The 12,024-nt window shown below is 46.1% G+C and overlaps 1 protein-coding gene across 1 annotated transcript in view; it reads left to right on the plus strand.

Moving 5' to 3' along the window:
• LOC110506093 (potassium/sodium hyperpolarization-activated cyclic nucleotide-gated channel 4-like) overlaps positions 1 to 4,318 on the plus strand; it is a 71,316-nt gene extending 66,998 nt beyond the window's left edge. Inside the window, exons 6-7 of the mRNA XM_036964557.1 lie at positions 3,295 to 3,441; positions 3,679 to 4,318. Of these exons, the coding sequence (XP_036820452.1) occupies positions 3,295 to 3,441; positions 3,679 to 3,984 (453 nt within the window). The 3' untranslated portion in view covers positions 3,985 to 4,318. The remainder of the gene's footprint in view (positions 1 to 3,294; positions 3,442 to 3,678) is intronic.
• Positions 4,319 to 12,024: the final 7,706 nt, after the last annotated feature.

The following is a 12,024-nucleotide window of genomic DNA, read 5'->3' on the forward strand; positions in this document are numbered from 1 at the left end:
TCCGGGAGACAGTTGGAAGGAGAGAGGGTGTGTGTGGTTATCATGAGGTCTGTGGCCACCGAGTGCCGTATGTTAGTGTGTATTATTTCTGCACAGCCTCTCCTCTCTGATTTGTAATTCATTCCGACACGGGGCTGACGCAGGGCTATCTATGTTTTAGGAGAACATCTCAGAGGATGAAATGGCTGTCCACTCTGACTGTACATTCAGCTTGGGGAAAGAGACACGTAAGGTTACCCCCCCCCCCCCCCCCCCCCCCATCTGTTGTAACAGTATTATGCCTGTATGAAGCGTATCAGGGTTGATCAAAGTGTAACCTAGGCTTAACAGTAGAATATAGTGACTTTCCATTCAGCCTGGGCTTAGTGTAGTGAAGGTCTGTGATGCTCCTCTACCTGCTGCTGTTTCTTATTTCTGTGTGCTTTGATCTCTCTCCTGGTGCAAGTGAATCGGCCCAGAGAGATCTCATCCTCCTCACACACACGTCCTCACTGTAAAACCAGCCCCCTCTCCTCCTCTTTTTGGGGGGTTGAATCATGCGATAGTAGATTTTAGCTCAGGTGCCACAGGGATTTTGTTGTTACCAATTGTAACACCTTACATAGATACATAGGCACACACAGGGAGGGAAAACACATTAATGTGTGTACAACACACACACACACACACACACACACACACACACACACACACACACACCATCAGCCAGCATCTTGTATTGACGTTTTTGTAATTCATGTCATTGCTCTGTTGTTCCATTGTTTGAACTGCTCTCTCTCTCTCTCTCTCTCTCTCTCTCTCTCTCTCTCTCCAGTTCTCTCTCTCTCTCTCTCTCTCCGGTTCTCTTTTCCTCTGTTAGCAGAAAGTGGTTCTGGAGGCGTGCTCTGAATGCTCTCTCTCTCTCTCTCTCTCTCTCCGGTTCTCTTTTCCTCTGTTTGCAGACAGTGGTTCTGGAGGCGTGCTCTGAATGCTCTCTCTCTCTCTCCGGTTCTCTCTTCCTCTGTTTGCAGACAGTGGTTCTGGAGGTGTGCTCTGAATGCTCTCTCTCTCTCTCCGGTTCTCTCTTCCTCTGTTTGCAGACAGTGTTTCTGGCGGCGTGCTCTGAATGCTCTCTCTCTCTCTCTCCGGTTCTCTCTTCCTCTGTTTGCAGACAGTGGTTCTGGAGGCGTGCTCTGAATGCTCTCTCTCTCTCTCTCTCCGGTTCTCTCTTCCTCTGTTTGCAGACAGTGGTTCTGGAGGCGTGCTCTGAATGCTCTCTCTCTCTCTCCGGTTCTCTTTTCCTCTGTTTGCAGACAGTGGTTCTGGAGGCGTGCTCTGAATGCTGTCTCTCTCTCCGGTTCTCTCTTCCTCTGTTTGCAGACAGTGGTTCTGGAGGCGTGCTCTGAATGCTCTCTCTCTCTCTCCGGTTCTCTCTTCCTCTGTTTGCAGACAGTGGTTCTGGAGGCGTGCTCTGAATGCTCTCTCTCTCTCTCCGGTTCTCTCTTCCTCTGTTTGCAGACAGTGGTTTTGGAGGCGTGCTCTGAATGCTGTCTCTCTCTCCGGTTCTCTCTTCCTCAGTTTGCAGACAGTGGTTCTGGAGGCGTGCTCTGAATGCTGTCTCTCTCCGGTTCTCTCTTCCTCTGTTTGCAGACAGTGGTTCTGGAGGAGTGCTCTGAATGCTGTCTCTCTCTCTCCGGTTCTCTCTTCCTCTGTTTGCAGACAGTGGTTTTGGAGGCGTGCTCTGAATGCTGTCTCTCTCTCCGGTTCTCTCTTCCTCTGTTTGCAGACAGTGGTTTTGGAAGCGTGCTCTGAATGCTCTCTCTCTCTCCGGTTCTCTCTTCCTCTGTTTGCAGACAGTGGTTCTGGAGGCGTGCTCTGAATGCTGTCTCTCTCTCCGGTTCTCTCTTCCTCTGTTTGCAGACAGTGGTTTTGGAGGCGTGCTCTGAATGCTGTCTCTCTCTCCGGTTCTCTCTTCCTCTGTTTGCAGACAGTGGTTCTGGAGGCGTGCTCTGAATGCTGTCTCTCTCTCTGGTTCTCTCTTCCTCTGTTAGCAGACAGTGGTTCTGGTGGCGTGCTCTGAATGCTGTCTCTCTCCGGTTCTCTCTTCCTCTGTTTGCAGACAGTGGTTTTGGTGGCGTGCTCTGAATGCTGTCTCTCTCTCCGGTTCTCTCTTCCTCTGTTAGCAGACAGTGGTTCTGGAGGCGTGCTCTGAATGCTGTCTCTCTCCGGTTCTCTCTTCCTCTGTTTGCAGACAGTGGTTTTGGAGGCGTGCTCTGAATACAGTCTCATCCCAGCTCCCTCAGTGGATTCTTTCATTCATACTGTTGTGAATCTCATATTAAGAAACTTTCTTTCTCTCTCTTTCTTTTCCTTCCACCCGTCATCTTTTCTTCCCCCCTCTGCTCTGTTCATCCACCTCAGAAGTCGATGCACTGAGAAAGGAAACCCGAACGAAGCCGGTGTCTGTGACTAAATGAAGCTCTCCCAATGTCTTTCTGTGTGTGGTCTGAATGACACTCACCTTATCTGTGTCCCCGTAGTAACTCTGCTAATTACCCAACTGTGATTACTCCCACTACCCCGCCCGCGCCACATCTTGTGCCACACATAGACCTGTGTCACCTCTATACCCCCCCCCCCCCCCCCCCCCCCGGGCATAGGGGGTAACACCGATTAACAAGGTCTCAACTGTCTCTGCTGAGTTGGCTCATGACCCTGTGGTGTTTGGTGGTCCACATGTGATTGTTCTGTACGTGCGTGCGTAGGAGGTTCCTGTGTGATTTCCCCCTTCAATCTTCTCCCTTTTCTCATCAATGGATTCTGCTTGCAATCAGATACAGTACAGTACTTAGGGAAATGTGTTCCCAATCAGTGCCTCTCCCCATCGTTCTCTCTCTCTCTCTCTCTCTCTCTCTCTCTCTCCCCCCCTCTCTCTCTCTCTCTCTATCTCTCTCTCTCTCTCTCTCTCTGTCTCTCTCTCTGTCTCTCTCTCTCTCTCCCCCCCCCCCCCTCTCTCTCTCTCTCTCTCTCTCTCTCTCTATCCACTGATTCCTCCTCTGAGCTGCCAGCCAGTGCATATTCAGAATGGAAATATACCGTATTATAAACATCTGCTATTTTCTGCTTTTCTTTTGTGTGGGGAAAAATGTACAAGCAGTCTTGTGTGCTGTGTGTATATCTGATGTGTTGTATGGAGGGCTTGACCTCTAAGCCTTTAGTAACCTGTAGGGTATGACTCAGTCACAGTGCTGTGGGGGCGGTGACCTTGGACTGACCTTATTGTGTTTCATCTCTCTCTCTCTCCCTGGCCGGCAGTACAAACAGGTGGAGCAGTACATGTCCTTCCACAAGCTGCCGGCTGATATGAGGCAGAGGATCCATGACTACTACGAGCATCGCTACCAAGGCAAGATGTTTGACGAGGAGAGCATCCTGGGAGAACTCAACGAGCCACTCAGAGAGGTGGGAGAGGGCTGGGGGTTGTGTGTGGGTGTTAAAATAGAATACGTATTAATCGCAAAGGGAAATTGTTGTGTGGGTCGTGATTTTGAAGTGCCATAACTGATGATAATCACTCTTTCAACGTTGGGATGAATTATTCTCTGAGCACTTTCTGTCTCTCTGAGGGGCTGTAAACTAAAGCATCCATCTTCCTCTGTGTGTGCGTGTGCGTGTGTGAATGTGTGTTCCTGTTTGCAGGAAATCGTTAACTTTAACTGTCGAAAGCTGGTGGCTTCCATGCCACTGTTTGCCAACGCGGACCCCAACTTTGTGACCTCCATGCTGACCAAGCTGCGCTTCGAGGTGTTCCAGCCCGGAGACTACATCATCAGAGAGGGCACCATCGGCAAGAAGATGTACTTCATCCAGCACGGAGTGGTCAGCGTTCTCACCAAGGGCAACAAGGAAACCAAGCTGTTAGACGGATCCTACTTCGGGGGTAAGATGAAGAGTGTACCAGGGCAGAAGAAAGGTCACACACACACATTGTGCTGCAGAGCTTAAACCCTCTTCAGCTTTAATATTCATAATGGTGGCCTGGAAAAAGACAACAGCACAAATTAGCTTCTTAAGAGGTCAGCCTAGGTCTGCTTTCAGGCACACTGCACAACTGCATGAGTGTAAATGGAATTTCTGCTCTGTTCTTGTCTCTCACGAGCTGGCCCTGATAACAGGGTTGTCTAAAGCATTACTCATTATTCTGCCTGTCATTCTGCAGGGTGCCTGCTGATTTGATATGTTTTATGTGAGGCTGTTTACTCTTCCAATGATCAATATGAGCTGTATTTTATAAAGAAGAACATAGTTGACATATACAGTGGGGCAAAAAAGTATTTAGTCAGCCACCAATTGTGCAAGTTCTCCCATTTAAAAAGATGAGAGAGGCCTGTAATTTTCATCATAGGTACACTTCAACTATGACAGACAAAATGAGAAAAAAAATCCAGAGAATCACATTGTAGGATTTTTTAAGAATTATTTGCAAATTATGGTGGAAAATAAGTATTTGGTCAATAACAAAAGTTTATCTCAATACTTTGTTATATACCCTTTGTTGGCAATGACAGAGGTCAAACGTTTTCTGTAAGTCTTCACAAGGTTTTCACACACTGTTGCTGGTATTTTGGCCCATTCCTCCATGCAGATCTCCTCTAGAGCAGGGATGTTTTGGGGCTGTTGCTGGGCAACACAGACTTTCAACTCCCTCCAAAGATTTTCTATGGGGTTGAGATCTGGAGACTGTCTAGGCCGCTCCAGGACCTTGAAATGCTTCTTACGAAGCCACTCCTTCTTTGCCCGGGCGGTGTGTTTGGGATCATTGTCATGCTGAAAGACCCAGCCACGTTTCATCTTCAATGCCCTTGCTGATGGAAGGAGGTTTTCACTCAAAATCTCACGATACATGGCCCCATTCATTCTTTCCTTTACACGGATCCGTCGTCCTGGTCCCTTTGCAGAAAAACAGCCCCAAGCATGATGTTTCCACCCCCATGCTTCACAGTAGGTATGGTGTTCTTTGGATGCAACTCAGCATTCTTTGTCCTCCAAACACGATGAGTTGAGTTTCTACCAAAAAGTTCTATTTTGGTTTCATCTGACCATATGACATTCTCCCAATCTTCTTCTGGATCATCCAAATGCTCTCTTGCAAACTTCAGACGGGCCTGGACATGTACTGGCTTAAGCAGGGGGACACGTTTGGCACTGCAGGATTTGAGTCCCTGGCGGTGTAGTGTGTTACTGATGGTAAGTATTGTTACTTTGGTCCCAGCTCTCTGCAGGTCATTCACTAGGTCCCTCCGTGTGGTTCTGGGATTTTTGCTCACCGTTCTTGTGATCATTTTGTCCCCACGGGGTGAGATCTTGCGTGGAGCCCCAGATCGAGGGAGATTATCAGTGGTCTTGTATGTCTTCCATTTCCTAATAATTGCTCCCACAGTTGATTTCTTCAAACCACGCTGCTTACCTAGTGCAGATTCAGTCTTCCCAGCCTGGTGCAGGTCTACAATTTTATTTCTGGTGTCCTTTGACGGCTCTTTGGTCTTGGCCATAGTGGAGTTTGGAGTGTGACTGTTTGAGGTTGTGGACAGGTATTTTATACTGATAGCAAGTTCAAACAGGTGTCATTAATACAGGTAACAAGTGGGGGACAGAGGAGCCTCTTAAAGAAGAAGTTACAGGTCTGTGAGAGACAGAAATCTTGCTTGTTTGTAGGTGACCAAATACTTATTTTCCACCATAATTTGCAAATAAATTCATTAAAAATCCTACAATGTGATCTTCTGCATTTTTTTTTCTCATTTGTCATAGTTGAAGTGTACCTATGAGGAAAATTACAGGCCTCTCTCATCTTTTTAAGTGGGAGAACTTGCACAATTGGTGGCTGACTAAATACTTTTTTGTCCCACTGTACAGGGGTTGGAGCTGAAATTATTTTCCAATCGTTTCATTCTGAACAGAACCACTATTTTTTTTGTTCAGTTCCACTGTTCCGACCAGAACAATAAAGTTCAGAACTGGTTGGAACTCCAGAAAAGTACTTTTTTAAAATGATTTATTATACTGGGCATCTTGTTATGACATGCATTATCTGAATTAGGTCCACAGAATTATACCTGGGAGGAGCGGCTTCAATGGAGGAACTTTTAATGTCCTTTGAGCTAGCTGGCTAACAAGCCTGTGTGTGCAGAATGGCACTAGAATTAAAAACATGTCTTACATTTTTGTAGTTAATAAATCCTATGCGATAACTAGGCCTATAGTATCCTTAACTACTAGCATTGAAAAAGTCAGTGGTGTAAAGTACTTAGGTAAAAAATCATTTTAGGTTCTACTTAAGTCGTTTTTTGTTGATATCTGTTCTTTACTCTTTATATTGTTGACAACTTTTACTTTTATTTCACTACATTCCGAAAAGAAAATTATGTATTTTTTTACTCCATACAGTTTCCCCGACACCCAAAAGTACTTGTTACATTTTGAATGCTTAGCAGGACAGGAAAATTGTCCAATTCACCAACTTATAAAGAGATCATCCCTGGACATCATTTACTTGAGTCTATTAAAGTGTCTTTACTTTTACTCAAGTTTGACAAATCAGGCACTTTTTCCACCACTGGAAAAAGTGAATCCATTTTTCTCTAGCTAAAGAAATGGGCGGCAGGTAGCATAGCGGTTAAGAGCGTTGAGTAACTAACCAGTAACTAAAATGTTGCTGGTCAAATTCCCCGAGCCAACTAGGTGAAAAATCTGTCAAAGTGCCCTTGAACAAGGCACTTAACCCTAATTGCTCCTGAATGACTAAACTGAATGACTAAACTGTCAACTGTAAAACTGTGATAAATATCTCTCCCTATCTTCTGAATCCCTCTTGTAACATCAGTACAGTACTATGGTTCTGAGGGGGGAGGAGCCGGTAGCACACATACTGGCAAAGATTTTCAGCTTGCAGGCAGACACTCAAATACGTTTCTGAGTTACAGAGTGAGGGATTTGCATAGGAACTTTGTAGATGTTTTTTTCATAGAAATAGCACTATTAACCAGTTCCAACCCCTGATATACAGTGTAGGGTTTATGATAAAATACCACTATTAACCAGTTCCAACCCCTGATATACAGTGTAGGGTTTATGGTAAAATACCACTATTAACCAGTTCCAACCCCTGATATACAGTGTACGGTTTATGATAAAATACCACTATTAACCAGTTCCAACCCCTGATATACAGTGTAGGGTTTATGATAAAATACCACTATTAACCAGTTCCAACCCCTGATATACAGTGTAGGGTTTATGGTAAAATAGCACTATTAACCAGTTCCAACCCCTGATATACAGTGTACGGTTTATGGTAAAATACCACTATTAACCAGTTCCAACCCCTGATATACAGTGTAGGGTTTATGGTAAAATACCACTATTAACCAGTTCCAAGCCCTGATATACAGTGTACGGTTTATGGTAAAATACTTGTCAAAAGGTAAATAAGGCTAAAATGCTTTCAGGCTTTTCAGTCCTGCATTTCCAAGGTTTTACAGAAAAATCACGTGCTATTTGTTCTTTCCACCAACAGGGTCAGATAGCTCTTCTTATGGTGTCAGGGAGTGTATGACACGTGTATGACTTAGCTCTAGCCAGTCCTCTTACCAAATACCAATTCATTTGGACAGTGACAGTGACAGTGTATCATTGACAAGACACTGTTTAAGTAATGAGAAACCGCAGTGAAGCATTTAACAGCACATGACCTGCCTGCCGAAGTTTAATTACGTCGCTCCCTGCTCTGGACCGTCTCCGTGCCCTCTCCCTGGGGGGCGCCGCAAATAATAGAGAGATGGGAAGCAATCTATCTCTGCCTGTGTGTGTGTGTGTGTGTGTGTGTGTGTGTGTGTGTGTGTGTGTGTGTGTGTGTGTGTGTGTGTGTGTGTGTGTGTGTGTGTGTGTGTGTGTGTGTGTGTCATGTGTGTGTGTGTATGCCAGGATGAATCAACATTTCAGCCTGCCTGGTGTGTCTCCCTGGGTGAGGGAGGAGTGGAGCATCATCTTTCTTTGTTGTTGATTTCCCTCTATTTAAACATTTATTTTGACTTACGCGTGAATTGCATGGATCAACACGAAGCACCACTGCCACTGCAAATGCACCGTTTTTGGAACGGAACTGGTTGCCTCGCATTAAATATTTAAGCCCTGGATCTGCAATTATTTCCCCCAAACGCGTTAGATGCGCTGGGCTTTGCAGGTTTTGACTCCATTATCCGGCAGCTATTCCTAGCATCCAGGACCAGACTGGCTGCTCCAGGGGGAGGCAAGGCCGACCAACCCAAGCCACCATGCAGCCATAGGGAGTTTGTTACCAAACATGAGTTAGTCATTCATGAAATGAATTGATGTAAGAGGAACACCAGGGATATGTCACTTCTCCCTCTCTCTCTCTCTCTCTCTCTCTCTCTCTCTCTCTCTCTCTCTCTCTCTCCCTCTCTCCCTCTCTCCCTCTCTCCCTCTCTCTCCCTCCCTCCCTCTCCCTCTCTCCCCCCTCTCTCTCTCTCTCTCTCTCGCTCCCTCTCTCTCCCTCTTGCTCCTTCTCCCTCCCTTTCTCTCCCTCTCTCTCCCTCTCGCTCGCTCCCTCTCTCTCTCTCTCTCTCTCTCTCTCCCTCTCTCTCCCTCTCTCTCCCTCTCCCTCCCTCTCCATCTCGCTCCCTCTCGCTCCTTCTCCCTCCATCTCTCTCCCCCTCTCTCCCTCTCTCAGCCCTACCAAACAGGAATGAGAGAAAGTGAGCATTTCCAAGAAACAAACACCAAGGGGCAGAGGGGGGTGGACACTCTGAATGTGCGCATTTTCTGTATTGATGACTATACTGTAGATGTATGTGTGTAAGATCATTAATGTCCTGTACAGTACATGCTTGTCATCAGTAACAGTATGCATTAATACAGTGCCTTGCGAAAGTATTCGGCCCCCTTGAACTTTGCGACCTTTTGCCACATTTCAGGCTTCAAACATAAAGATATAAAACTGTATTTTTTTGTGAAGAATCAACAACAAGTGGGACACAATCATGAAGTGGAACGACATTTATTGGATATTTCAAACGTTTTTAACAAATCAAAAACTGAAAAATTGGGTGTGCAAAATTATTCAGCCCCCTTAAATTAATACTTTGTAGCGCCACCTTTTGCTGCGATTACAGCTGTAAGTCGCTTGGGGTATGTCTCTATCAGTTTTGCACATCGAGAGACTGAAATTTTTTCCCATTCCTCCTTGCAAAACAGCTCGAGCTCAGTGAGGTTGGATGGAGAGCATTTGTGAACAGCAGTTTTCAGTTCTTTCCACAGATTCTCGATTGGATTCAGGTCTGGACTTTGACTTGGCCATTCTAACACCTGGATATGTTTATTTTTGAACCATTCCATTGTAGATTTTGCTTTATGTTTTGGATCATTGTCTTGTTGGAAGACAAATCTCCGTCCCAGTCTCAGGTCTTTTGCAGACTCCATCAGGTTTTCTTCCAGAATGGTCCTGTTTTTGGCTCCATCCATCTTCCCATCAATTTTAACCATCTTCCCTGTCCCTGCTGAAGAAAAGCAGGCCCAAACCATGATGCTGCCACCACCATGTTTGACAGTGGGTATGGTGTGTTCAGGGTGATGAGCTGTGTTGCTTTTACGCCAAACATAACGTTTTGCATTGTTGCCAAAAAGTTCAATTTTGGTTTCATCTGACCAGAGCACCTTCTTCCACATGTTTGGTGTGTCTCCCAGGTGGCTTGTGGCAAACTTTAAACGACACTTTTTATGGATATCTTTAAGAAATGGCTTTCTTCTTGCCACTCTTCCATAAAGGCCAGATTTGTGCAATATACGACTGATTGTTGTCCTATGGACAGAGTCTCCCACCTCAGCTGTAGATCTCTGCAGTTCATCCAGAGTGATCATGGGCCTCTTGGCTGCATCTCTGATCAGTCTTCTCCTTGTATGAGCTGAAAGTTTAGAGGGACGGCCAGGTCTTGGTAGATTTGCAGTGGTCTGATACTCCTTCCATTTCAATATTATCGCTTGCACAGTGCTCCTTGGGATGTTTAAAGCTTGGGAAATATTTTTGTATCCAAATCCGGCTTTAAACTTCTTCACAACAGTATCTCGGACCTGCCTGGTGTGTTCCTTGTTCTTCATGATGCTCTCTGCGCTTTTAACGGACCTCTGAGACTATCACAGTGCAGGTACATTTATACGGAGACTTGATTACACAAAGGTGGATTGTATTTATCATCATTAGTCATTTAGGTCAACATTGGATCATTCAGAGATCCTCACTGAACTTCTGGAGAGAGTTTGCTGCACTGAAAGTAAAGGGGCTGAATAATTTTGCACGCCCAATTTTTCAGTTTTTGATTTGTTAAAAAAGTTTGAAATATCCAATAAATGTCGTTCCACTTCATGATTGTGTCCCACTTGTTGTTGATTCTTCACAAAAAAATACAGTTTTATATATTTATGTTTGAAGCCTGAAATGTGGCAAAAGGTCGCAAAGTTCAAGGGGGCCGAATACTTTCGCAAGGCACTGTATATGCTCAGTAGTCTGCTCCTGTTAACTAACTGTAGGATCAGCTTTCTCTGGAGAGCCTAATATGGGGATTGCGTGTGGCATGTTGTGGATTCGAGTGCTGGGCAGAAATATAGCAATCCAGGGGAGGTGGACATATAATGTGACTGCAGTATTCAAGCCAAAGGACACATGGAGCATAGCCAGGCCCACTCACTGGTCTCTCCTCTGGGCTCACACACACACACACACACACACACACCACCCCGCCACTGTGGGGCTGCATTCAGACTCTCCTATCTGGACAGCATCTAGAAGACCCCCTCCCTCCCCAGACTGGGCGTGTTACTGTGTTAGTATAGGTCATCCTTGTGTAATTACTGTGTGACTGGTTGAACTGCAGCTCTCCTGGACAGTTACATCAGTAGAGTGACCCGTGGCTGGAGAAGTCCATCAGACCCTGGTGCTTATCAAGAGGCAACTTTGATCACTTTTCCTTCAAGTGAGCTGTGGCGGGGTTGAGGGAGGGGGCGGGGGCGGTGGAGGAGGAAAGAATCAACTGTACCGACTGAAATCTCTCGTGTCATCTTGTGCCTGGACTGAGCTTAGGCTAGTCCTCTTTGAGCCAGCTCCTCTTAATCTCTAGACTCTTAAAGTCCAGGCTGCAAAGAAGAGCTTTCTGGTACCCAGGCTTCTGCTCTGAGCCCTGTCTCTGCCTATGTCTCTATTCCTGTCTCAGTCCCTGTCTCTGCCTATGTCTCTATTCCTGTCTCAGTCCCTGTCTCTGCCTATGTCTCTATTCCTGTCTCAGTCCCTGTCTCTGCCTATGTCTCTATTCCTGTCTCAGTCCCTGTCTTTGCCTCTGTCCCGATTCCTGTCCCTGTCTCAGTCCGTGTCTCTGTCCTTGTCTCAGTCCCTGTCTCTTGTCCCTGTCTCAGTCCGTGTCTCCTGTCTCTGTCCCTGTCTCTGTCCCTTGTCTCTGTCCCTGTCTCAGTTCGTGTCTCTGTCCCTGTCCTTATCTCAGTCCCTGTCTCTGTGGAGAAGCAGACTGTAGAGCTGCCAAATGGCTGCCCTGACTGAGTGAGTCATTGAAGAGGGTTGGCAGTGGAGTCGCAGGTAATCCTCTCGCCCCCTTAACCCGTTTTAACACAGCCTCACCACTCCTCCTAGAGAAGGTGGAACAGGGAAGGGAAAAGTGTCAGGAACAGAGTGAATCTATTCTGTAAGACTGTATTATAGTCACTGAGCTACACGGTTAACATTTGTATTAAGCCCCATGCAGCATCAAACAGATATAACAGCAACAGTGTATAAGTACTGCTGTTAGCATTGGAGGAAGAAGGAGAGAGAAGTGACATGACACCAGCTATGGTGATGGCTAAACCAGACACTCCCCGACCCCTCTCCTCATCATAGGCCAGTGTGTATTTCCCTATGCTAATGCTGGGAGGGAGGGAGCGAGCGCGGTGTGTCATGGGGAATCAGGCTGCCCGGTGCCGATG

The sequence above is a fragment of the Oncorhynchus mykiss genome, chromosome 26 (assembly GCF_013265735.2).
Source record: "Oncorhynchus mykiss isolate Arlee chromosome 26, USDA_OmykA_1.1, whole genome shotgun sequence".
Classification (NCBI taxonomy): Eukaryota; Metazoa; Chordata; class Actinopteri; order Salmoniformes; family Salmonidae; genus Oncorhynchus; species Oncorhynchus mykiss.